A 26,984-nucleotide genomic window follows, 5' to 3' on the forward strand; every position below is an offset into this window, starting at 1 on the left:
TCGAATGAACTTAGAGATTACATTCCCAACTACTGGAATGGTCCATTCAAGACAGGGTTAATCAACTCGATCTCTGAAGGATGCAGGAGACTTGGACATTTATGGCTGCTTTTTGGTTAGATACAAGGAGAATATTTTCTCCAGCTGTTAATTTAGCACCTAAAGACTACAGAAAGTACAGCAAAAATACTAGTGGGTTTTTTGGGGGGGGAAATAGTTATATACAAAATTCTGAATAGGAGAATGTTGATCACGTGTCAAGGTAACTGACTATTATTATTTCTTTTTTAAAAGAATTTTAGAGAAAGGCAGAATTATGTAGTATATATATATAGTATATAGTTTATATAGTTTGAATATAGTTTGTCCCAGAGGAACAGGTTTTGATTTGTGACAAAAAAAAAAAAAAAAAGAATTATTCATATGGTTTCACTTGACTCCTTAATTTTTTACAGTCATTTGATCAGAGATCGATCTTTCATGCATGTGTTCTGCAAGGAGTTATGTCCAATTTACCTATCATAGTGGGTGTTTCTGTATTTCTGGGTTTTATATATATGAAAGTGAAGTAAACTGTAGAGCTCAAGATATTTAATGCTGTGCTGATAAATATTCTACAAATAGGCCATTTCTGAGTTCTGGTACTGTACTAAGCATTTCATGGAGTACATAAAAATACACCGTCATGCAGTTCACAATCATCTTTAGACATAATTTGACAAGTGAGAGTGATAAAAAGTAGACAGAAGCACAGAAAGATGAAGGTTACTTAAGTAACTCAGGTACTTAGATAAGGAGGTTTTAGGTACTAGCTGTCAGTCAAGATAGTAATGTAAAATGCAAGGAAGGAAGGAAGAGTATGGCTCTATTGACTTACTTTATGGGGTGTTACGGTAGGAGTTTGTTAGACAACTGTATGATGGAACATGTTCTATAAACAGAATTTGGCATAATCACACAAATAATAGCCATGGATTTGTGGGTGAAGGGAAGTCATGGTATGGGACTGATATTAGCACCACATGGTTCAGTGTGCAAAGCCCACACCTGGGGAAGTGTTAGTCCTCTGCAGGTCCCTGCCATTCACCTTGCAGCCACACGCACCCCTGAGTAAATCAGGAAGCTGGCAGAACTGGGCACTGCATAGGGTCTATTTAGTAAAGTATAAAGGAATGTGTCAACAGCAGTGAGAAAACTGGGAAACCTCCACTTAGAGCCTCCTTCCACCTTCTTTGTGCATGTAAAAGCATATTTAATTCATGTGATGCTTCATATTCAGAAGGTGCTTAATGCACCATACAAGTACAAACCAATTTGTGGTTTCAGCTGTAACATTTTCAAAAGCGCCTAATGTTTTGAAAAGTCTCATTGAACTGCATGTGGTTTTGAAAGAGGCAGGCCTTATGCCATATTCTGCTCATGCAGGTGCTTTTCTGTATGCTGCTTTGCACATACAGCGCACTAGTTGCTCTGAGAGCCGTCCTGTGTGCCTGCGTACCTTTCTTAATGGTGCAGAAAACCTGAGGACTGGAGGGTTTGAAGAGGGCATCAGAACAGTCCAGCTTTCGATATGCAGCACCAAATTCCTCTGGAAGTTTTAAGACCTTCAAAAATCCGAGAGCCAGTGGGTAAAGTAAGGAGTTTCTAAACAGCAGCGGTGAACGTATGTTAGACTCACGCACATAGTTCCCCTCTGCAGATATACCCCTGGAAACCTGTATTGCCTCTGAAAATGGAACTGGTGCCTTAGAAGCATGTATCTGTCATTGAGCAGCCTTCACCTAATCCGTCACTGAACTGAAATGCTGAAATGAAGCTCTTTGATGTACGTATACACATGGCAGTTGAGAGAGGAAGGAGGGGGGGGAAATACTAGTTAATGGGAGATTGTAGGGAAATGGAAACCTCTTTACATGGAGAACTTGTAATTTAAATGCTTATAGACAGAATGCTGGCACTAACACCTTGCATTTCTTAGAGTTTCACTATTTTTTTTCTCTTCAAATGAAAGATTGCAGCAACTGCAGCACAGTATCGCTGTCCCCCTGGGAGCCGAGAACTGCATGCCAACTTGGGGTGCAGAGGATAGTCACTTCCATCATAAATGGTGCTCCTGCAGGATGGAGTGTTTCTTGGCAGTACCCCTAGCTGCTGCTAACCTCGTGTGGTTCATAAAGTCTTGTAGTGAATTTCTGTGCAGTAAGCGTGTCAGAATTGCTAAATAAGTCACACTTGCACAGTGCGATATTTTGCTACCCTCTTTAGCAGCTAGGCGGTATTATTAATCTGGAATATTGAATATAAACAGCAATGTAAATCCAACCTTCAGGTACCAGCCTCTGAGAAATAGATGTGCTGCAGAGAGTAAGGCATTATGTATAAAGTATTTCCTGCACCCATAAGCGAAGAGTTAGGTTGCAGCCTTGGCCTTCCACCTACCAGATCTCATTAATCTTCTACATGAGGATCACTGTTGTGAAGGTTATTACTTCACTCCTACATCCTCTGTGTAAGCACATATGGCTGACCAAGCCTTTGAGTTTACTTTGATTCAAAGTAGAAGGTTTGCAGGTTCTCTAAAAAATAGTGTGACTCTAGGAATTGTTCTTGTTGTGGGTTAACACCAGTAGGCAGCTAAGCACCACGGGGCTGCTCTCTTACTTCTCCCCAACTGCCAGTGAGACAGAGGAAGAGAAAAGCAAAAGCCGGAAAACTTTTAGATAGAGATAAAAATTGTTTAATAAGTGAAGAACTGGAAGAAGAGAGAAAGAAAACATAACAAAAGAAGTGACGCAAAGGCCATCACTCAACACCCATCATGGATAGACTGATGCCCAGCCTATTCTGGAGCAAAAGATGGCTAACGCCCTTAAGCCTCCTCCTCTCCCTTTCTATTGCTGAGAGTGATGGTATAAGGCATGGAATATCTTTTTAGTTAGTTCAGGTCATCTGGCTAATTGTGTCTCCTCTCAATCTCTTGCATACCCCCCAATCTATTCACTGTGGGGGCAGAGCGAGAAACAGCAAAAGTCTTGGCACTGTTCAGCAAGAGCTAAAACATTATTGTGTTATCAACACTGTTTTGGTCACAGATCTGAACCACAAAACCATATGAGCTGCTATGAAGACAATTAACGTCCCAGTACAATCCTATGTAAAGTTAATTTATCCTACAAATGGGATATCTGCATATATAAAGATCCTGATAACCTTTTGGGGCTGGATTGAATCTTAGCAGTCTCTTTGAAAGAAACTTGCACTTTAGCAAGTTTTGCAGTAGCGTATCTTAGTAGATCTGACTGTGGGAAAAGATGCACAGTGGATCTTGCCACTTTTACAGATTAACAAGCCACCATCATTGTTTTCATTTCCTAAAAGTAGGAAATTAAAACACCTAATTTTCATTTATGCTTGCTTCTATATCACTCTGGCTATAAAGGGACCTGAAAGTGGGAATATTTTCTTGTGTCAGAGCAATATAAATAGATTTTATGCAAATCATATCCCCTACCTAGTATCTTATTTTCTTGCTTTAAGTGGCTCTAGGTTGACTTCTCTGAGAACACTATAAGTCTTCAAAATACAAACTAGAGTGTTTTTTTATTTAAAAAATTACACATTTTCCATTATAGCTTCCAAAGAACATGTGAGTGGTACCTCCTAAAGCACTAATCTTGTTGAAAAGTGAATGAAGCAGTTGGATTATAACTTGCTTTCTACAAAGGGTGAGCAACTTTGCCATAAAAAGACATTTTGCTGGCTCATAGGCTCCAATTCCCTAAATTTATTACCTTTCAACATTTAGTAGAGGAACCTAGAGATCAAATTTTTCTTAAAATAAATCAGGGTAGGGAATTGAAGGAAAAGTGGAGAAATTCAAGTTTGCCTGAATTGGCAAGTTAATTATATAATTTTCATTGATGCTTAAGATGATATTAATTGCTGACATCAATAACGATACAAAGCCAGCTATCTATCTTTTCTTATGATCTGAAGGATGACTGTAAACCATCTATCTCAACACAGTCTCTTACAAACTGTCTTGCCCAGCAGGGCATGAAAAATGGTTTGCGTGAATTCTGAAATACTTTCAAAGGATGATAAATTCAGAACCATGTCAGAAAAAGACATATAGAAGGACTAGTAAGTGCAAGTGAGTTTTATTGTGTCCTAGGAAGTTTCAGGCTTTTAAAATGCTGTGTCATTAGCAAGCATACAGCACTCCAGTGCCTAAAATGACAGCAGCGTTTCATAATGCAGATAATTTAATGCACATACGGGTTTGCATCTGCAGTAGCAATGTTGGTTTATGCAAAACTGAATGGGTGAATTGAATTCCAGCAGAATGCACGTTCTCACGGCAGACAAAGTAAAACATGAATATACAGAAGGTGATTCACACATACAGCGCAGGGTCAAATTCTGTGTCATTCCAGAGTTCGGAAAGAAGGTCAAGGAGCCATTAATATTATGAAAATAATGCTTAAATGCACTGTAAGTGTTAGAAATGTTAGAAAGACTTGGTGCTGGCCCTTTCCACAATCGTGAGTCTTAGGTACCTAACAGTGGTAGTGTCCTGTCAGTTATGCATACGGTGGCATCTATAAAGGTTTGTGACTGAGCTGGTATTTCAGCACAGTTTGTAATGATTCTGTGCATACTGTTCAGCAGTCAAATGAACAGCTTCATTGGTTGTGCTGTGTACAATTCTGATTTAAGAAGGAGGTAGCAAGTACAATCCTGAGATGTATAGGTTGCACACTTGCTGTAGCGCGAGGTCCAACCTGTGATTTTCAGGGTCTTCAGGGTCTTGCAGGAGGAACATAAGCAGAGGAGACACAGTCAAATCCTATCAATTTTTTTTGCGCTAATGTGTCATTTTTTCTCTTGCCAAGTAAATATGTAAAAGTATTTGCTCTGTACTCAATGTGTCTGCTCCCTCTATATGTTCAGAGTCATATATAAGTAATTCAGTAGAAACCAGCACACTTCTGGTGATTAATAATTCATAAGCCTCATACCTCTTTAATCTACCAGTTATGATATGGATTCTGTTTTTTCTTGCGTTTGCTGAGCAACAGTCATCTGCACAACTATGTGGATCTTGCTAAAGACCATCAAAACTTGAGGGTGCAGGTGTAACTTAGTCCATACAGTTTGCATACAGGTGGTGATGTGAGGCATGAGAAGGGCAGAACTCACCTTGGCACTTGGTGCATTTGGAGGTATGAAGAGTAAACATTTTTGCAAGAGACGTGAGCAGTTAGTGATCACTTTGGGATAATAAACTTGGAACCCATGCTGTTGTTTCACTGTGCTTCTGTTTTGGGGAACTACTGTAGGCCAGAGCAAGGAAGAGATAGCACTTTGCAGCCAGCTGTCGTAAGGCCATGTGGAACTGTGCACAGCTGCTGTGACCTGGAATTGGAAAGGCTGGTTTGTAAGAGCACACCAGGCATTGGCAAAGAACCGCCTTCTCCTTAGCAGCGTGTTTTCTGTATGCAGTGCTTCCCACTAGCCTGGATTGACTTTGAAGCATGGGGATAAGTCTCTGGACTAGGCTAAGATGAAGGGAAAAGCTCTGGATACTGAACTGCTAAAAAGAAGCAGTCTGTGTTCTAGAATCTAGGTTAGATTTTGTGAAGGAAGAACCACAAAAATCAACAACTTCTATGTTTCTTGAGCAGTAAAAATTGCTCTGCGTTTTTACTGGCTAGAGCCTATTTGACTTCCTCCTAGACAGTATCATTTTGCCTAGTAAGCACATAATATGTAGATAGTACAGGATATTCTTTTAAAATAATTTCTTATTTTACTGGAAATATTAATGGCTTGCTATAAAGAAGAACATCAAATAAATTTTAAACTGCTCCCTAAAATGCCTTTCTTCATTACTTTATTCTAATTAGATACTTTTTTACATGAGAGGTTTTGACAAAGTATTATGGATACAAGTGGAAATAAAACCTGTAGCTGAAGTCCTTAGCCCAGACATAATTCAAAGCAACATATATAGTTGTTGTGATGTGTTAGTGTTGCTAATTTCCCAGAAAAGATTATAGGTAAAAAATTGTGTGGTATATGATTCAAAGTTACCTTTCTTAAATAATGTCATGATGCAGAGAAAATTTGTATTGGATGACCTTTGAAGTCAAGTTTAAAATAATAATATGATCCTGTTTTTCTTTTGACAGAGTATCAAGAAGAAAAACACGAGTAAACAAGAGATGAGCACATACCTGCGATTCATAGTCTCTCGTATGAAGGAGCGGGTGAGTCTGAAACAGGGCAGTTGATCGAAGTGTTGGGTTGCACTATAGAGGATGCATTACTAGTGGCCATGTGTGACTGTGCAGGGAGGAGGGCTACAAGAGGGTGTCATTTTATTTACGCTGTCATATTTCAACGTACACTTATCAGGTCTTATTGCTCGAATTAGTATCATTCTGGCAGGAGTGGTTTATGTCATGGGCCTGTGACTCCTCTGAAATGGATATTTTTGAGGTTTGAGACACATGTAGCCTGTCAGACCGGATCCAGTTTTGCCCTGTGTATTCCCCACCTGAAATATTCCAAACTATTGTATTTTTTAAATCTTTTATTTATGTTTTAAGCAGATTCTAAATACAATAACTTATGCTGTCTCGTGGTCCTTTCAGGCTATAGATCTAAACAAGAAAGGGAAGGACAACAAACACCCAATGTATAGAAGGCTGGTGCACTCAGCTGTTGATGTTCCTACTATACAGGAGGTAGAGTGACTTGCTTTCTAACTTCCACACTGTTTATGGTGTCTTTTAACAATGAAGATAAAGCTTAAGGACTAAAGCACTAATCCTGTTTAATTCTTCTTGTGATCGGTATTTCAGAATTGTATCCAGCATTGGATAGGGGAGCTTCCTCATAAATAGATAACCGAGTAAAACCATTTTGAGTGGTGCCTAGTTTTTAAACACAGAGTATCCTCAATTTGTTTTGTACTGGGGTTTTACTAGGAGCTGTAGGTAGCTGAAATCTTTAGAGAAGGTACTCTTTATCTAAGTCACTGAATATGGACTTGAGTGCCTATGTTGGTATATCTGGCCCAATGGTTTTGACCGTATTCCAGTTTTAGTCATTATGCCCTTGCGTAGGTGTCAACTTTATAAACATCTAAATGATTCATAAAGAACCAATCATTTTGTTGATCATGAAAAAACAAGACTCACTCAAAACATGTTTTGCATTAATTGTTCCAAAAATTAAGTATTAGTAAATACGTTGTCCTTTTTTTCTGAACCAAAAGTCTGCCCATGACTCACGTAAACCAACTGCACATGATCAAAATGAACAGCATATTCATCCTTATTCGTTGCTGCAACTGGATTACTATGCAGTGCCATAGTATATCTTGCCCTTTACAACCCAGAAGTGAAAAGCCTTTGCTTTATTATTGCTATTGAAACACGTGGATAAACGATAGCTTCGCTGACAGTTCTGGAGACCAACACTGCTGGCTGGCTTGAAGTACTGATGACACTGTTTGAGCCTGAAAAGAGGTCAAGAAGCTTTCCTTTCACTGTCACCTTCACCTGCTTCCACAGAAGGTCTTTTGACCCTGATGACATCCTAGAAACTGATGATGTTTTGTTAGATGATCGGAATTCTCATAGGTGTTCTTCACAGGGCACAACTGAAAATGCTGCATCCCTTAGCAGACAAAAGACCATACTAGGAAAACGAACTGCAAGTCAAGTTTGTTACGAGTTTGGAAGACTAAGACAATCAACCTCCATCAGAAAACACTGACTGTCAAGTGAAGATCCTGGAAGTATAAAGGCAGTCAACACTGATTTGAAACTAGCTGGTATTTTAAGGCACAAAATCTTCACCTCAGGGAATATATTTTAATTTGAACAAGTGTTCTGAGCCATACCTTTATGACAAAGCTACTCCAGATTCACCCTGTTATAACCAAGAGAATATTTTTTTGTAACTTGGTCACATATCTAAGCACCTGTTTTACTTCTGGGCGTTGCATAGAGGGACCAGTGCAACCAATGTTCAGGTACTAGCAAACCATGTCAAAGAGTTGTAAGTATTCCTTCTGTGTGCAGGAAAGGCAGTGTCTGATCTGTGTTGCATAATGCAGATTTCTGTGAAAGCTTCTCTGCATTAAACAGGTGCAGCACTTTCAAAGTTTTTTTCACAGTCCTGTGTTTTCTTTTGTGTAGAAAGTAAATGAAGGGAAGTACAGGAGTTACGAGGAGTTCAAAGCAGATGCTCAGCTGCTTCTACACAACACAGTGATTTTCTATGGAGGTAAGATACTACGCTTATCACTTGCTTTCTTTGATTTATCTTTATCTGTAGGAAACTCACAAGTTCAGGATTGAATTTGGTATCAGGTAATCTTAAATGTGGGTGAGGTCATTTGAGAGCCCTTAAAAATCAAAGTAAGCTGCAAGAGGACTTTGTAGGGTCTTTTTTGCCCCACCTACTACACAACTATTTCCATCCTCTCTGACTAAACCTGTCAGTAGAAATTTACTCCTTTGCCATGTCTGCTTCTGCAGCCTAAGTCATAAGTCAGTCTATACTGCAGATTTCTGCCAGTATATATATGTTGTTTTACAGTGGAAAGAGATCTGATCTCTGATGGGCTGTGTCAGCAGAAACATGTACTATAGACACGTATTTTTCACTTGTGGGCAATATCTGCTATATTACGACAGCAAATATAGCTACATCCAGACTAGAAATGTCCTGGTGGTGCAGTGTGTGGAGGCACAGCCATCAGAGAAGCTGCCAGCCACTGGGAAGGTAATAGGTGACTGATACGGTGGGATAGTCTGATGGCAAGTGGAGAAATACCACCACTGTGTCCAGAAGCTATAGCCAGGTCCTGTAACAAGGTTCTCCAGAGCCATCACTTCAGGAAGGATGTGAATCTCCCCTGCAAACACAGCCCACATCAGGGAAACTGGGAGGAGGGTGGGATCAGTCTATTTGCAGCAACAGGAGATCCACACTGTCCTTGGTAGGAAGAGAAGAGAATGTGCTAATAGAGAAATGCACGGGTGTAAAGGGAAGCACATAGTGATAAATAGTCTGTGAAGCATTGCTCTGAGAAGAAATACTTCTGTGATTGTACCTGTGTTCCTGTCAAGTGGTGATAGCAGAGAGCCGTGTTTTAGGACAATCAGGGTGTGTCATTAAGACAGTAGCGAAGAAAGAAACTGGATCCATGCTAAGAGCAATTCTGTCTCTCTGCTGCTGCTCCTCAGATGCGTACTTGTAGTGTTCAGTTTAAAAGCTCCCAACGGTATTTTTGCATATAAATATGAAACAGAAAACAAATATAGAACTGATCATTAGAAAATTTTAAGTGGAAGGGTTACCCAAGTGACTAAATTATGTTTTGTGTTCTCAAGAAAGACAAATATAGCATGAAAGTCATAGCATTGACAGCTGCAAATCTTTGTGAGCACTGTGATCATACTGTGATTGTTCATACCATTTATTTTTAATTTATAGCGGACAGTGAACAAGCTGATATAGCAAGGATGCTTTACAAAGACACGTGTCATGAAGTAAGTAGTACCAAGTAACCAAGTTACGGATATTTGATTTTCATTTCAGAATCTAAGAAAATTTATTCTTCATATTACAACAATAGCAGGGGTGTGAAGTTTGTTACATTTTTTCCCCTAACTTTCTAACAGCAGCTTCAGAATTCCTTTTTTTTTTTTTTTCTTTTTGCAACTAGACTATCATTTCAAAAATACCAGTATTCGAATTTTAGTTTTGAAAATACTCTAATAATACATAGTTGGCCTAGAAATAATTGTACTTACTAGTAAATATATTGAACCTGAGGTGAGATTCCTACCAAATTCTGTAATTGGCATTGAAACATTTCTAAACATTCAGAGGAGACCAAAAAATAAAACTAGGGGAGCTGTCACGCTTTGTCCATTTGTATAGTTGAATTACTTCTTTCAGAATGTAAATATCATTAAATATTTGATGAATTTAAAGAGCTATTCTTTGCACTTTAGCTATAATAAATCATTAAGGTGTATATTAGTCTCTTCCCACTGCCTGTTTTTTTTAGAATATGAATTATATTTCTGCAGCTTGTCTTTCATCCACTCTCAGCTCACCTCAGTTTCACACCTAGTTTTTACAGACGGAAGTAACTCCACCAAATTAGCAAGCAGGGCTGAAAAATTTTACTATTTAAGAGATAGGGATACTACTGAAGTCACACAAATAGGATTTTTTGGGCTTATTTACCTTTTTTTGTTTTTCAGCTGGATGAACTGCAGCTTTGCAAGAACTGTTTCTATTTGTCAAATGCGCGACCTGACAATTGGTTCTGCTATCCTTGTGTATGTTGCTGACACAGACTTTTATTTGTTTGCTTTTCTGTATGAAAGCCTGCAGTTTTGGTGTCATTAATGCATTGAATATTCCATTTCAGAAGGCTTGTTTCAAAAGCTTGGTTAAGACTCTGTAAGCCTAGATATTTTACACAAGTGAAATGTTGATTGAAGTTCAAAGCTGTAACAATATAGGTTGTAAAACTTGGTTATCAGCCAGTTACAATGGTTTCACAAGAAAATAAGGAGCTTACAGAACTAAAACTTTGCTCCTGGATGAAGCTATAAAGACAAGTTTAATTTTTGGGCTGCTTAAGATCTGTTTTCAATAGACAGTTACACCCTTTGCAGACTTCGTATTTTTTCTACTTTGATCCAAGCAATACGTCTAACAGGGAAATGCATATTGTAGGAAGATAAAAATGAAAATAGCACTACATAAACAGCAACCATGTTCTTAAGATACTAGTGTAGTATTACAGCAAAATATTTGTGGGAGATATCAGTATAATACTTCATATCCAATAATAAATGCAACATTTTTTCCAGATACCTAATCATGAGTTGGTTTGGGCCAAAATGAAAGGCTTTGGGTTTTGGCCAGCTAAAGTCATGCAGAAAGAGGACAATCAAGTTGATGTTCGCTTTTTTGGCCATCATCACCAAAGGTAATTTATTAATTCCATGTGCTGCTTTTTACAAGTGATACTTAAAAGAATTTATCTCATCTATCATGTTGTAAATCCTGGCTCAGCTAGTTGCCAACATTAGAAAGACTGAGTACTTTGCCATAATTGTTTCAGAAAATGTAAAGCGCAGTCTAACACATCCAAAGTTGCCAAATGGCTCAGAGATTCCCTTTCCACAGTTGCCATAGGGATGTTACTTAATGCCATTTTAATTAAAGAAAGGAAGTGAACTTCCAACTGTTTCTTCAAATCAGTAGCAGCCTGCTAATCCAGGCCAAGGTAAAAATTGGACAAAAATGTACTCTTACTACCAGTAGTATTGACTTTGTGCAATTTTCTCTTCTGAGCAGGCACATTGCAATTTTGTGTTTTGGTAACATAATATACATCACAAATGTTTCTGTCTTACTGCTAGAACACAGAGAGCTCCTGCTGTGAGCCAGTTGGCAATTTCAGAGAATAACTCTTTACTTTGGAAACTTCACTTTTAGAGATCAGCTTTTACTTCTGTCTCCAGTTGTTTGTTCAGCGTTTGGGGAGGCACATGGTTGTTACTACAGTGGATTTTTTTCTCTGTTGGACTTATATGCCTATAATGTGAGCAGAGGAGACATTTGCAAAGTAATTCATGATTGTTGGGAAGGGGGTCTATTTTGGTGCATCCCAAAAGGGCCTAGACAGTTCAGTAACAGTGTTGTATAAGGCTGTTTATTTAAGTTGCTTTTAGTGTAACTGGTGCAGTATATAACATGGTTTTATTTGTTATATGAACTACCAAGATTTTCTAATAGGCATAAAGTGGGTGAAGGATTTTTATTTGTGTCTCAATCACAGAATCTATTTGCAAATACAGTTTGTCTTATGAGTAGTTTTGACATTAAGTTCGCACAGCTTCATACTGTTTAATAAAGTAACATGGCACTTGCGGGATAAGGTGCTTGCAACTTCTTAAACATGCTGATCGAAAAGGCAAAGTACATTTTACTGGAGTGCCATTGCTTAGTTACTGTGCTGGATTTGGACAAAAGGCCAAATTCCTGGTTGATGTAAATTAGCGTTGTTTCTTTGACTTCACTGAAATGCAATTTGTATTGCAAGATCTGAGAATCTGTCCACAGACATTTAATTTGTTAGTATTTAATCTGCTATGTAGATGTGCATGGCAGTGACTCTTTTTCTTTAATGTCCGATGTTGCTTGGTATAACCTTTTAAAATGTCAAGCGCTGCCCATGGAAGTCTATGAGGATTCTGAAAATATTTAAGAGGACAAAGTACCTCTGGAACCAAGTCACTGGCATGAATTCGGTCCAAAAGAGCATGACAGTCCCCATGTGAGTTCAGTCCTGATAGAGGTCCAAACTACAAAATGTCGCTCTTCAAGGTCGTCATTTGGTACGTTCCTTGACAGCTTTAGCAAAGAGGTCGAAGGCTAAATTGGATTAGCATATGAGCCTTCAGTACAGATGTGTCTGACGCGGAGCGTTTAGCGAGGAAGCAGGCGGAAGGTGTGACTGCTGGTGGTGCTGGGGGGAGGTTTGTGGCTCACCAAAAATGAAACAGACTTGCAGCTGTAGCATCCACAGCTAACAAGTGCTTATAGTAACACAAATGTCTAGTGGTTTGCAGTCTTATTTTATTAAAAATGTGTTGAATATACAAAAATTCTGAGTAAAAAGGAATTGTCAGTGATTGGCCACTGTGAGAAACTGCTTCTGAAGTCAGTTTCTCACATCACGATCCTTCATCTGTATTTAATGTTTCCGAACCTGTCTGTGCTGTGTATTCAAAAGGGCCTGGATCCCCTCTGAAAACATTCAAGATATCACAGTTAACATCCATCGGCTGCACGTGAAACGCAGTATGGGGTGGAAGAAGGCCTGTGACGAGCTGGAGCTGCACCAGCGTTTTCTTCGTGAGGGGAGATTCTGGAAATCAAAGAATGAGGATAAAGGGGAAGAGGAGGCAGAGTCGAGTATCTCTTCCACCAGCAATGAGCAGGTGAGTGCTGCCACAATGTTAGCAATCAGAGCAATTTATAAACGTTAGAAAGATTACATATTTTTGATTGGTCTGCTATTAAATTAGCCTTGTGCTCTGTCTACAGTTTTGTGGTGACAAGAAGAGGGTTCAAAGACTTGTTTTCCCTATGTTTTGTAGCTCAGTAAAAGCAAGAATATAGGGGTTTCCTCTTTCCTCGGTTTATGGGATGACCTCTGGGAAGTTTCAAAATGTTTGTCACCTATAGCACCTTGATGAGACAGACCAAGATTTCTAAAGTTAAATAGGAATGTTCAAGTTAAATGTCATGGATATCAGATAGACTGCAACACTGCCTTCTTGGACTCCCATCAAGGGACAGCCCTGTAGCTGTTCAGCCTTGTCACAGCTGGAGTATGTTCGCTTTGGACAGTATTCTACATTACAGATCCCTGAGTGACACCAACCATGACATTTTCAGCAAGTCCAACTGAAGTTAGGTTGAAATGTTGCGCTTGAGAATCATGTGACCAGCAACTGATTAAAGTAATGAAAAATAATTGTGCGAAACAAGAAAAATTATATTGCTTTAACAAAAGTGAAAAGCACAAAGGGCCAAGATAAAAAACTTTGCATTGCCATATGGAAATTCCCTTATCACAACTGAACCTTGCTAGTCATTCATTGTCCAAGAGGGTGTTATATATTCACTGTTACTGACTTGGCCATAAGATTTTCATAGGTTGCAGGATGCTTCTCTGTAGTTTTGGCAGCCTTTTCCCTGACAACATCTTTCTTCATTTAAAACCACTGTGCTCTTTCTAAGCCTGTGTTTTTAAAAACCAGTGTGTTTTGACCCTCTTCCTTTGCCCTTCTGTCAAACAGGTCTGCCATCTAATTTGTAGCTAAGAATTCAAGCTTATAAAACTGGATGTTGCATTAAGGAGATGCTGCTTATTAAAGTGGTGTTAGGTGTTTTTAGCCTGGTTTGCTCAGCTAACCCCTTGTAGTCCTTTATTTAATGTTGTGTGTGCAGTCTTGCAACAGTGTATGCTGAAGCAGGAAAACAGTCACACATAGCGTTTATGAAAGATAACAGTGGTATTTTCCCAGTTTTTCAGAAGTATCAGTCATAGGGTTTGAAGTGTTCATTTGCAGATTTTCTGTTCCACCCCAATTGCTCATCCTTCACCTGGTTAGTGCTTATACCTGCTTCACTGGTTTCCCAGATGCAGGAACCTAAGAGCAGCTGTCAAACTTCATGCTCTGCAGTAATCTGCAAAACCCTGTCACTAACACAAGCTAGTGCTGGATGCTTCAAAGACAGGAGTAAGAACTTTTCAGTAAGCCATATACCATCCACTTTGATCTCACCCTTGTTTCTGTTGGTGGAGATTGACTTTTAGTCTAAAGCATGAAGTTTTGTACCCCTCCAAGCATACAGTTATAATGAATTATAGCAAGTCTATAATGTTACCATCTATATATATATGTACATTTTCTTTATAATTATTGCTGTTTTCTGGCTTCCAGCAAGATCTGTTGCCTTTTTATGGCTCACTGATATCTGAATATTCCAGAATACAAGTGTTTGAACTTGTTTGTGAAATGAAGAAAAGAATGGTTAAGAGTATTTTAGCAAATACATATTGAACGTTAGAACTTGTTTGTGAATTTTATTTCTTCATGCAATCATAGTTACCAGTAATATGGAAAGTTTATTGTATGCACTCTTCATTTAAGACAGTATTTAACTTTATATTTGCTAAATTAAATAATTGCAGATAATCGTAAATAAAAGGTACATCAGAGATGTTACAATTAATGCTACTTATATGACATGGGGTTTGGACTGATTCAATACACTTTTCTTAATGTTCACAGCTGAAGGTTACTCAGGAACCAAGAGCAAAGAAAGGACGACGTAACCAGAGTATGGAACTGAAGAAAGAAGTAAGTTACCTCAATTACCATGTTTGTAGAGATAGCAGAGTACAAGAAGGCTGAAATTTTAATAGACACCCCTTCAATGTCTTGTCACCTTTCACTGATTTTACAGTATTAATTAGGGCAGTTCCAGCCCCATAGCTTGGTCTTCCTTGCTAACAAACATAGTTATACCTCCCACATGCAAGGCACTGGTGTCATCATGGTAATATTCTGTATCATGAATAAGTCAACAGTCAGCTTACAACTTTTGCTTTGGCAGGAACGAGAAAGTATTTTGCACCATCAAGAAAATTCAGTTTATGAAGTGTCATATCCACCTTTTTCCATGGAATTTCCTTGTTTATCCAGCTTGCACACTGAATGATCATGTAACCGAAGGACTGTATTATGATGCTTGTACACAAGGGGGCAGTTACTAAGACAGCCATAAATCTCCTAACTTTTGAGTACTTCTTCCTGGCTTTGTTTCAGCTGCATCTTGAACACTAGGAAAAGTTGCATGTATGCAGTCCTCTGAAGAGGACTTGTGACTCCATTATGGAGGAGGGTTCAGGTGTGTGGGATGGCCTTGGTGCCTGAAATACAGGCAATTGCCAGTCCACATATCTGGACACCTGCCTGCCCATTGTATCTGATGCTGCAGGAGGCACCTTCATCGACGGAGACATTGACACGCAGTTTGTGCTCCCTGAGGCACAAACTGTATTTGAGTGCAGGATAGGGAGACTGCAGTTGAGAATGTCTCATCATTTTTACCATGTTTTCTGTCAAGCAAATGCTTTAATTTGCTTCATACGTATGTCTTAATGTTTGCCATCTTAGGTCTGCTTATATTTGATCCAGAAGTCAATCACAGTGACCTATTAGAGAGTAACTGCAAAAGGGAATACACGGTCAGACTTTCGGTTGCTGTGAGCAGTGCCCCATCACACAGACAGGCACAAAGTCCACTCCTGAGCAAGTCTGGTGTTACAAGGACACTGTACGCTGTCAAATGGGCTTTAAAAAATTTAAGTTAAAAAACCCCAAATAATGTCCATCTGTGTCTTCAGACACTTCAGATGTCAGTAAGAGCTTGCAGGGATATTATTTCTCTGTTCTAAAGAGCAGGAGCAATTGGTGTTACAGTGTAATAACATAGGCAGCTAAATTCAGAACAGTACACTGCAGCACCTATGATTTCTTTCTTGATAATTATGTAATTACGGAAAGCTTCTGTGGTCATCCAAGACTAGTTCCATATTAGTGGAAACAAAACTTAGATGCTCATTAGCCTTTCATCTTCAAAGCACCTTTGAAGTACTAATCAATCTTTGCAGCAGTTCTATGAAATCAGTGGAGTAGTACAGATTCCAGTGGAGTCTTTTGGGCCAGAGTAAGCCCAGAGTTTGCCAAAAAAATTCAGGCACCTTGGCCACACAGCTACAGTCTCTTCAGGGAGAATGGTAGGGGGGAAACTCTACAGCAGACTTCAGTAATTCCAAGGGATCTGCAGTAATTCTGCACAGCCTCTTCTATGTAGTACTTTTTGGGAAGCGAGGCTGGTGAGTGTGGCATATGTGCGTATTGATGCCATGTGTGTGCTTCCTTCTGGAGAGCTCCTAGCTGAAGTCAGAAAATCTCGACCAAAGACCCTACCCACTGTCATGCTCGTTCTCCTCAGGGATCCCACATCCCATCGTCACTGAAGGTCTTCAACAGACACCTTTTACATTAATTGCACTGGCATTAGTCATGTAACACTTCCTCCAGGGGGAACTGAGAGTTCACTTGTTCTATTTTGATATCTGGGTTTACGAGTTTGTTCTTCTCTGTAGGAGCCAGAACCTGAAACTGAAGCAGTAAGTTCAAGCCAGGAAATTCCCACAATGCCTCAGCCCATTGAAAAAGTTTCAGTCTCAACTCAGACCAAGAAGTTAAGTGCCTCTTCTCCAAAAATGCTGCATCGGAGCACCCAGACAAGTAATGATGGAGTGTGTCAGAACATGTGCCATGACAAATACACCAAAATCTTTAATGATTTCAAGGACAGGATGAAAGCTGATCACAAAAGAGAAACTGAGAGAGTTGTGCGAGAGGCAGTAGAAAAGGTAACACTTGTCAAACACCACCTACACTCTGGTTTGAGGAGAGGAGGAGTGTGGATTTTTTTTTCAAATTCATTTCTATTTTTGTAACATCCATCCTTAAGAAAATGAATAAAAAGCATTTTCTAAAGAGACCACCTAAAAAATAGTCTTTATTATTGCTTTTTAGACCATTTATATACTGACAGACCTTAATTTAAACAGAAGGCTCCTGCTTTTGTGATTCTTGTCCAGTGAAATTGGTTTGTGATCCAAAAACGAAAGTAATTGTTCATTCATGAGTATCCCTTTCCAAAGCCTTTTTCTCCATTGTCAGTGTGATTGTAAACAATGGCATTGTTTAAATGCTATTCATAAAGAATTCTTCTTTTGTCAGTCTTCTGACCTAAACATTGAATAGATTCACTGACATTTGTCTGATATCTAATTAAAATTCACTATCGAAGCCTGACCTGGTCACCTTTCACTGGAGAGGGCAGGACAATTTAGAGGGTGATTTCTCTGACCTCTTTTAAATACTTGTCTTAAAATGAGTTCCCTTCTGAATGAAGGACTATGGAATGAGCCTAGAGAGTTTAAATGTTAATTCTGTAGGATTAGGATACCAAACTTTCAGATACCTGAGCAAGGACAAAGGAATCCCACTGACAATGAATACTAAAAGGTATCTCTCACTGAACTGAGGGATGTCCTCTCTTGTATTTTCCATCGTGCCCTTGCAGTAGATTTATATGCAGTTGTAGATTCAGAAAAGAAAAACTTTGTCTAAGATGAATTCATAAATTTGTAAACTGATCGTTGACATAATATACATGGAAGCTTTTCAGCTGGTTTTGTAGATGCCTAGCAGAATAGAAATACAGTGACATTTTTATTTTGAACATTTCTTATGAGATGGAAGTTTTGTTATAACTCTAAAGGAGATAACTTCTTGTTTTCTAAACTGGAGAAATTTCTATGTGACCTCCACCCACATCAGTAATAGAGGTTTAAAGAGTGGAGGTCTAAAGAAGACACTTTTATTCCAATAGCTGTCCGTTGACTTGTTTTGCTGACTTTCTTATGGCAGCTGCGTACAGAGATGGAAGAAGAGAAAAGGCAGGCTGTAAATAAAGCTGTGGCCAACGCACAAGGAGAGATGGACAGAAAATGTAAGCAGGTAAAGGAGAAGTGCAAAGAAGAATTTTTAGAAGAAATTAAGAAGCTAGCAGGCCAGCACAAGCAGCTGATTTCCCAGACCAAGAAGAAGCAGTGGGTAAGTGTCAAAAATGTATTACTAAGCAGAAACGTATAGTGCATTCTGTGGGCCAATTGAAGGTTCGTTCTTCCTTACTTCTAACTGCACTGCTCTTTCACTGGTCTTTCAGCTTTAAGGTTTCCCCCTTCATATTATTGCTTTCAAATTTTCTGAACCGCCAAATTTCAATTGGACGTTCTGATTACTTTCCCTCTTAATTATGTAGTGTTAACATCGTCGTCTTCTTGAGTCCAATCAGATGTTAGCATCGACATATTTTTTTTCTAAATGCAGTTTTACCCCATATAAGACATGTTTTGCATTGTGTTCATAGCCCTTTGATCTCAAGGCCCCAGAGGGTACTACACCTGGCTGCATCAATTTGGATTCCCCTGCTAATAATGCTGGTAGTGATACCCTTTTGGCCTTTTCCTCTCCTAGCTTTTTCTGCAGCTCTTTCATGTTCTTTTGTATGTTAAGACGTGACTTTTTGAAATACATTTCTCTCCCTTGTTCAGTCCTTAAGCCCAAATCTGCAGCATTGCCTACAGAAAACACGTTTGCATGCCCTTTAGAAAAGTGAAAACAGACCTCTAATTTGCCATCCTATTACAGGCTGCAAACTTTTCCCTGGTTTTGTTTGTGTCTTGCGTTTTCTTCTCAAGTCAGAAGCGTGTGCTTCCACATGGCTGTACAGCATCTGCTCAGACATTGCAAGGACTGTAGTACTGTGCTGCTAGCCTGTAACACAGTACAGGTGGAAACCGTTAGGCTGAGGGGCAGTGCGCCTGGCACACACACACGCTTTGCTATTTCTTTGCTAATTTTCATAGAACATGGAAATTAAAGCCGTCGTTCAGGAAATCACACTGCACTGTAGTAGTAGCTGTCTATGACATGCAGGAGGGTGGCTACGAGATTTGCTGCTCTCCTGAGCTCTGACATTGCCAGATGTGGCTGAGAAGCCTGCGGTGCCTTGCCACAAGATGGCACGCTGGCCTGAGCCACGGGGGACCTGTCCCACGGCCACGATGCCGCCTGCCTGGGGAAGGCCAGCCCTGGCTCCCTGCCGCAGCTCCTGTTCGTCTTCCAGGCCAAAGGGCTGTTTGTTTATGTTCAGCCTCATTAGTCCTTGTTCTTACAGATGAAACGGTGGTCCCTGCAGAGAAAACTGCTCTGTGGGAGAGTGCAATAAATACGAAGGCGAGACAATCGGTTGCTGACTACCACAGTTAGGAGTTTGGGTATGCTTAAAGAGAAGAATGATCTCAAATGCTAGAGCTCCTGTATAGTCTTAATTTCTGTTCCGGGTAGAGATTTTAGTGTGGGTGTTACGATACTGCAGTGCTTGGGTCTCTGTCAAGTAGAAAATTCCTCCCTGTCTACCTGTCTCTGCAGACCAGAGAAGTTATTTAGGTCTCCGACTTGATCAGGTTACTGTGTTTAATGCATCACCACCTGCTGGTGCCTGCATGCGTGCTTTTGCCTGTGGCACTTGAGAGGGAAATTGAATCGCCTTTGCCCGCTATAGGACAGCACCAAATGAGCTCTCTTCTGTCAAAACTTAAGAGTGGCGCATGTCAGCTGTTGCCACCATTCAGCTGATAGGCAGTAATCAATCACTGTAACTTGATTGTGAGTCAGGACTCTTAGCCATAGCTACTTTTTGGTGTTTTTGAAGGCAGAATTTATGAAAGAGGCTCCTGAGACTTACTTTCATCTGCCTCAATGTGCCTTTGCCACATCCTTTAGCCTGATCAGAGAGCGCCCCGGTACCACATCACTGCATCTTAAGATCATGTGCATAAAGCCTCTTTTCAAGCAAAACAGTTACAAATATAAAGAGTATTTGACAGTCTTGCCTCTTTCTGTGGCCCTAGAACTATCTGTCAATCACCACCTTAAATGAAGGCATCATACAGGCAGCTGATTTGCGTGTGGTAAGGGAGGGAGGGTAAGGATAAACACCTTTGCATTCGAGCTGATGGATCTACCTGCCAACACACAGCCTCAGGCAGCTAGAGTTGGTCCAATTACAGAGCTCCCCAGTGATTTTTCCTTGGGTGGTACTAATGACAGTCCCTGGTGTGTAGTACCGCTCTTGCATGCTGCTATTATGATGATACCTCTTTACCAAAATCTCATGTAATTAACAAACATACTAAATGAGTTTTGGTGGCTTTGCTTTTTAATTAGAAGCAGAGACCTCTGGTTTTGCATAATGCAGATGTCTAGGCTTGGAGAATACAGCTGCTGTTATTCACACTGTATTTGTCGTCTTCTCCAACCTAAAAAAGAAAAATAATCCAGTGAGGGTGAAGAGATTGTTTTACTGGTGGTGTACAGGCATACGCGAAGATGCGCTCCCAGCCCTTCAGGAGCCTAAGACATAGTTAAAGAATGTTTTCATTTGCTCTAACCGGTCACAGTCCCCTTGGCTTAATCAAGTTTTACTTTTATACCCCCCAAGAAACTGGATTTAATACAGATACCTCAAGTGAATAGCAAACAAAAGGAAGAAATGGGAAGGCAGGGATAACAATCATGAGATTATGCAGTTTGATGGCCTCCAGAATACAGGCTGGAGTGCTAGTCTTGACAATGTTTCTTTTTTTAATTTCTCCCAGTTCTTTTATTTGCATATAAGCCTCATTTAAATTGGTGCATAGTTCACTTTAACAGATAATTTTAATTTCTGTCTCTTTCAATTATATTTACAAGTATATTTATTCTAACTTGCAGCAGCTTGATTTTAAGTGAATGACCGTTGTTGGTGATGCGTAGTGTCTGAAGCAGAAACCCAAGTGATTGATAATGTTTAGAAAGAGGAAAACACAAAGAAGAGACGAGGCCTGAGGCCAGCTGGCATTTTGCCTTCTCTGCCACATGTGCTGGTACCAGCTTAGATGACACTATTTTCCTTTTGTAAGTGGAGATTTGCATCCCACACTTATGGCCAGCGTATGCAAAGGGAAGTGCAGCACCCACAGATCAGTTATTCCTGTCTTAGCTTTTTTTGAGCTCTCCAAGCAAGCAGATGTGAAGCTGGTCTCTGGGCTGAGGCCCATGCTGTATGTAATGGAGAGACACAGCTGTTCCCTGCACCTTTCCAGCGGATGATCCTAATGGTTCCCACAGGCTTACGGGCAGCCAGCAACATGAAAAACCAGGAAAACAGCTCTCGAGAGGACACTTGTTTGCAGACATTTCTACAAATAAACTTCCCTGGAGCTAAGTTATAAAAGTAAAATGGAGAGGTTCCCTTCCCATGCAGCTAAGGCAGTCTCTTTATCGCTGATGAAAATAAAGGTACCAGTTTAGCCAATGTAAATGTGGGCTTTCTTGGATCTGTCTTTTAGTAGTGTGTAGGGTTGTTGTTTTTTTTGTTTTGTTTTAAGGCAGTTTGTTTTGTTTTCTCTGTAATTCTCTGTTTTATTAACAATGCTGTAGCTAGGCAGGAACATAAAAACTAAATTGTGTGTTATTCTGTGGTTTGATAGCAGCCTGCACAGACTGTGTCATATCCCTCCCTCTGTTCCCCATCATGCAATAAGCATTTCAGACTGGATTTGTAAAGATATTCTCTGATTTTGAGCAGTCCAAGTTCAGAAAGACAAATCTGAGATCATTAGAACCTGGCTCTCAAGGGCACTGAGTGTTAAGTGGTTCCTTTAGCAGCAATGCTACCTTACTTCACAGGATTTTGTCGGAATGATAGTTAATGCTTTTGCAGCAGTCTCTTAAGGGGTATAAAACCACCTGGAGAGAAGGCACATTGCCCATCTGGGTGCCGTACCTCCTTGTTGACCACGTGTGGTGTTGACCAGCATGTAGATTCCTTTTTTTTAGTTCCTTGGAAGCCATGGGGTTATTGTTGAGGTAGCTCTTCCAGCTACCAGGGAACTGGGGGCATTGTGTGTGTTCCAGGATAGAAATCCTTTTTGCTGCAGCATTCCCCAGAACCAAGTTTTTCTGCAGAAATCACAGTCTGTACAACATCTCTTCCTTCCAGGAGTTTTGTGCTGTCCTGGCAGGCATGACAAGGGGCAAAAGCCTGTGTAGCCATCCTGTGTACGACAGGTCTTCTCTGATTTCTGGAAGACTTGAAGGAAAAGGCACTTTCTTGATCTTCTCAGTAGCAGTGATGTAGCACGAGGTTTTCTTTTCGTGAGATTGCAGTGCTGTCTGGCAGCAGACCCCAATGACTGGAGTCTCCTTGCTGATCTACCCTAAATGAGCTATAACAAACCACTTGGTAACAAATTATTCGTTTCTCCAGTGATGTTCTTGTTGTGACTTTTGAGATCTTCCTAGCCCAAAAGGACCTTCCCCAGCAACCTCTGGACAGGTCAGGCTTGTAAAGAAACCTCAGTAACACCAGTTTTCAAGCTTGCACAGAACCTGTTCACACCAAAAGCGCCTGTTGATTTATCGTGTCTTCTAAGAGATAGATCAAGGTGCTATTATACAAATGCAGGGTAAAAGATGGTTCCAGCAATGTGTAGCTGAAAAATGTCATTCCGCTGCCCTGAGAGATGAGTTTTCTTAAACGAGCGATGATTTTTTCAAAAGCAATAATCCAGACTCCTGAAAATAGGAAAGCATTGTGCAGATCTGCTAAAGATTGCGGCTTTACTCAGCATGTGTGAAAAATGCCCTCCTGCCTCGGGATGCCCCAAGCATAAATAAGAGAGAAGTATTGCTCTGCGTGTGCTGGTGCATCCGTGAGCAGGTGAGAACACTTGCGCGTTGGTAAGGAGGGATCCTGCGGGGGTGGTAATCTCGTCTCGTTTGTTCTCTCCAGTGCTACAACTGTGAAGAGGAGGCCATGTACCACTGCTGCTGGAACACTTCCTACTGCTCCATCAAGTGTCAGCAGGAGCACTGGCATGCTGAACACAAACGTACCTGCCGCAGAAAAAGATGAAAGAGTTATTCCTCCCCTAGAAAACCACCCCGATGATTGCTATTCTCAGACACAGCGGTTTTTGTTTCCAAGAAGCCAAAATTGTTTAGAATTTGCTTCCCATTTTGCACCAGCCTTTAAACACTTTTCGTAAAAGAAATTTTGCACAGTAATTTCAATCTTCTGTTTAATGCTCCTCCAAAATTTTGTCAGCAAAATGAATTTAACATCTGTGGGAGCAGGTTACTTTAAGTAATTTTAAACTAGAGGATTTGTTGCATTTTCAGCAAATTTTAAAACATTTTTAGGTTTTACAGAGATTTTAATCTTTAAAAACAGCAGATCTAAAAATAAAAAATCATGCAAGTTTAACAAAAGGAACATTTAAAAACTAGATCTGAATGTAAGAAGTATAGAACTGTTTCAGAAAAACAAAGCATACTACCTTGATGTAACATTTATTTCTTAACCTTGTTGAGCTGGTTTTGTTCAGCTTAATTTTACTGTTTAAAGGCATTATCTATTGGTTATACCAGTGGGTACATGATTGAATTTAGGGAACAGGGTTGACACAGCAGGTGCTTGTCCTGCGTATTTTTTCTTAAATATTTCCCAACTGTGTTTTATTTTCATTATTTCTTTTCAATATATAACTTTTATAACAAAATATTAGCTTTGATCTTGTAGTTAAAAATCACAGGGAACTGGGGTAATCTTTTACTGAGCTGGATCTTAGAGAAAAATGAATATTTAAATTTTGAAGTTTGCACATTTAATCTTTGTCCTAACATGAGTGCTTGTAACAAGAATAAGAAAAGCCAAAAACCAAGAAGAAGCAACTACCTTTATACATACACGGAATTATGAGGCATACAAATTTCTTTATTGTGCCCCTCTTCAGCCTCCCCAATCCAACGTCATTTGACTGCGATCTGGTGTCACCTGGTCCATTGTAACTTGATAATGAAAGGAGAAAAAGCACTTAAGTTTCACAGAAGCCGTTATGTTTGTAGTAATGGGTCATTGCCTAATAATGAGCTCCATCACTGTACTCAGAATGAAGAATAATGCATGTTAATTTTCTTGTATTAAAGATGCCGTGATTTGTAAAAAGTCTGTATTTTGCGGAATGTCTGGATTAAGAAGCATTACCAATAGGAATGGATCGATAGTTGAAAAATTATTTTCTTTTTGTTTGTTTTATATATAGATATATGAATTGCATCCATGTTCAGAGACAATTTTTTAAATAGATGTAAAGCTTACTTAAATAGCTTTTCTTTTAAAGTGTCTCCGCATTTTAGTTTCTTTCAAAGATTGGTCTTAGACTGAGTCACATGCCCATTAATCATCCAGCTATTTTTTGAGAAGTTAGAGGAATAATTTGTAAATATTTATTTAGATCTTTGATATTTATTGAAAGCAATTACATGATGGAACGATGGAAGCTGAAGAATCAGGAGGAAAGCCTTTAAAAAAGTTTTCTCTAGGATTTGTCAGGGTCATTGTAAAGATGAAAATATAACTAAGACTTCTGTGAACTACCACTGAAATCCTGATCTTTTTTACTTACAGTGGTGATATAAGTTAATTGACTAGATACTGCCAAATAATGCCCAATATGTTGCAGAAATTAAGCGGTAAGTTGATTGGAAAAAATAGTAAGTAGATGGTAACTTGTATTACCACAGCTGCATTATTGCCTGATAAATGTGTAATTAACTTTTGTCGCCTCTGTGTTGTGACTGTAAAAGACTTCACAACTAAAAATCAATCTTGTTCGATTACTTTTACAAGTTCCAAAACTTCGATCCACCCCTATGAAAGCAAGTTATTGTGGAAATATTTTTGGTGTAAAATCATTCCAGAATATGTAATATTTAACTGATAGCTGCATGAAAGTAAGATTCGTGTTACTTTGGCTTTTTTGTCTCTGTTGACACGGTTGCACATTTCCAAGTTACTACAGCGTGAAAACTGTGTGTTTTAAAGAAAAAAACAAAACAAACAAAAAAAAAAAGATTGTGGCCTGGTTTTGTATAAGTTTTAGGTAAAATTACAATTGATTGTTTTAGGATTCATGATTTAAAATTAATTTTTCTGCAAATCATAAAGCTATATTAAAGTGTTGAGCTTAGCCACTATGCACATTGTAATTATTCATTGTGGCTGTCCAGTTTATGATGCATTCTGGCATTTTGTAAGCTGCTCTGACTAGCAATATATAGAGTCATTTAATGTGTTAACATTGGTTAATAAATGTATTTAAAAAAAAAAACAAAACACCTTACTGAAAGTGTCTGTGTTGATCATGGCCAGTCGTCCTCACGTCCTTGGGCGGGCACGAGGCTGCTCTTGTACTTGTTGTCACCTTGGAGGAGCGGGGCTGTGGATGGGGAGCTGCGCCTGAGCTCGCGGGGACCTTGCCTCTGACTCGAGGTGAGCCGGTGTGTCCATGCAAGGGCTTGAGCATTTAACGCAGCTCTCGGCACCAGAAGTGAAGCTTTCCAGCCCGCTCAGGGCCAGCAGCCTCCCAGGGTCACATCCCTCCAGTTCTGGTTTCAACGGCAGGTCCTGCGCGGCCGGCAGCCTGCCTGGGGCTCGCAGACCCCTTCCCCTGTGCTCCTCTGGCCTGAGGCCCTGCTCTGCCTCCTCGCTAGCCCAGGCGCCAACCCTCGCCTGCACCCGTTACATGCTTTATTGATAAAATAATTTTATCTGGAGGGGCTGAGAGGACTACAAATCCAGCTCCAGCCTGAACTGCGGCAGTGTTTCTCTTCGGAACACAGCCCTGGGAAGCAGTCTCCCACACTTAAGTTAAAAGTCAGGACTTGCCGCCAGCAAGGTGCCCGAGGGAGCAGAGGGCCCATGCTGGTGCTGCTGCCCACGGGGCATGTCCCACAGCTGCCTCCAAGAGAAAGGCACATTTGGGGACGAGTAGCAGGCAGGGCGGGTTGTCCTGGAGCCCCACCGTGACTTCAGGGCTGCAAGAAGGACACTCTAGGAATTGCTTTTCTCTGTGGCAGTTAATAATTTCCCTGTGGGAATTAAGACCTGGCAAGACCTGCTGGTCCCAGGGGGAAAAAAAAAAAGTTAGAACCCCATATTGTAAATATTTAGAGATCCCTCAAAAGTATCTAATATATTACTTTGCTATCCAAACTTTTCCGTTCTTACACGAGTCATAGCATTTTATGCAAAAGTGCAAATTTTATTCATTCACCTCAATGAAACTCGGTTAAATACAAATAACCAGCATAGCACATGTATTTTAAATGAATCGTTTACGCTGAATCAAGCCAGCAAGGCAGGATCAGGAGGCAGCGGCGGCCCCTCGAGCTCCCCTTCCCAGGCTTCCTCCCCTTGCGATGAGTGCGGTCAGCGCCGCGCACAGCACTGCTCACCAGCACCCCGCTGGCAGCGATCCCGGCTGGAAGCACTCCCCCCACTCCCCTCCCTACCTGCATTTGCCAGTTCAGGTGTCACCAGTGGGGCCAGTATTAGGACCAAACCAGTTAAAAGCTTTAGAAGTGCCACGGCAGCTTCCCACCCCCACTGCTCAACACAGACCCTCCGTGACCTGCCGTATCCCATCACGTGTCCCACGCTGGACCCTGTCACTTCCACCCCTGCAAAGCCAAGGAATTGTCCTTGCAGTGCCCCAAATCTGCAAATTTCCTTCCACCAGCAGCCTTGGGATGAGCAGGGGTTTCTCTGAGCTGCTTCATCTTCACCGCTGCAGGCAGGGGATGTATCTTGGTGCTTTTAGAGCA

The 26,984-nt window shown here is 40.2% G+C and overlaps 1 protein-coding gene across 7 annotated transcripts in view; it reads left to right on the forward strand.

The window, feature by feature from the left end:
* Positions 1 to 25,501, forward strand: part of ZMYND11 (zinc finger MYND-type containing 11) — a 107,763-nt gene extending 82,262 nt beyond the window's left edge. For 5 of the 7 annotated variants that reach the window (XM_037382965.1, XM_037382971.1, XM_037382968.1 and 2 more), the window contains 11 exons: positions 6,195 to 6,272; positions 6,660 to 6,752; positions 8,214 to 8,301; positions 9,517 to 9,572; positions 10,296 to 10,373; positions 10,914 to 11,032; positions 12,845 to 13,052; positions 14,916 to 14,984; positions 16,799 to 17,071; positions 18,138 to 18,323; positions 23,110 to 25,501. In XM_037382965.1, coding sequence (XP_037238862.1) covers positions 6,195 to 6,272; positions 6,660 to 6,752; positions 8,214 to 8,301; positions 9,517 to 9,572; positions 10,296 to 10,373; positions 10,914 to 11,032; positions 12,845 to 13,052; positions 14,916 to 14,984; positions 16,799 to 17,071; positions 18,138 to 18,323; positions 23,110 to 23,232 — 1,371 coding nt within the window. In that variant the 3' untranslated portion in view covers positions 23,233 to 25,501. The remainder of the gene's footprint in view (positions 1 to 6,194; positions 6,273 to 6,659; positions 6,753 to 8,213; positions 8,302 to 9,516; positions 9,573 to 10,295; positions 10,374 to 10,913; positions 11,033 to 12,844; positions 13,053 to 14,915; positions 14,985 to 16,798; positions 17,072 to 18,137; positions 18,324 to 23,109) is intronic. The other 2 variants (XM_037382969.1, XM_037382970.1) reach the window with 1 other exon arrangement.
* The last annotated feature ends 1,483 nt before the right edge of the window (positions 25,502 to 26,984 follow it).

Source organism: Falco rusticolus, chromosome 4 (genome assembly GCF_015220075.1).
Source record: "Falco rusticolus isolate bFalRus1 chromosome 4, bFalRus1.pri, whole genome shotgun sequence".
Lineage (NCBI taxonomy): Eukaryota > Metazoa > Chordata > Aves > Falconiformes > Falconidae > Falco > Falco rusticolus.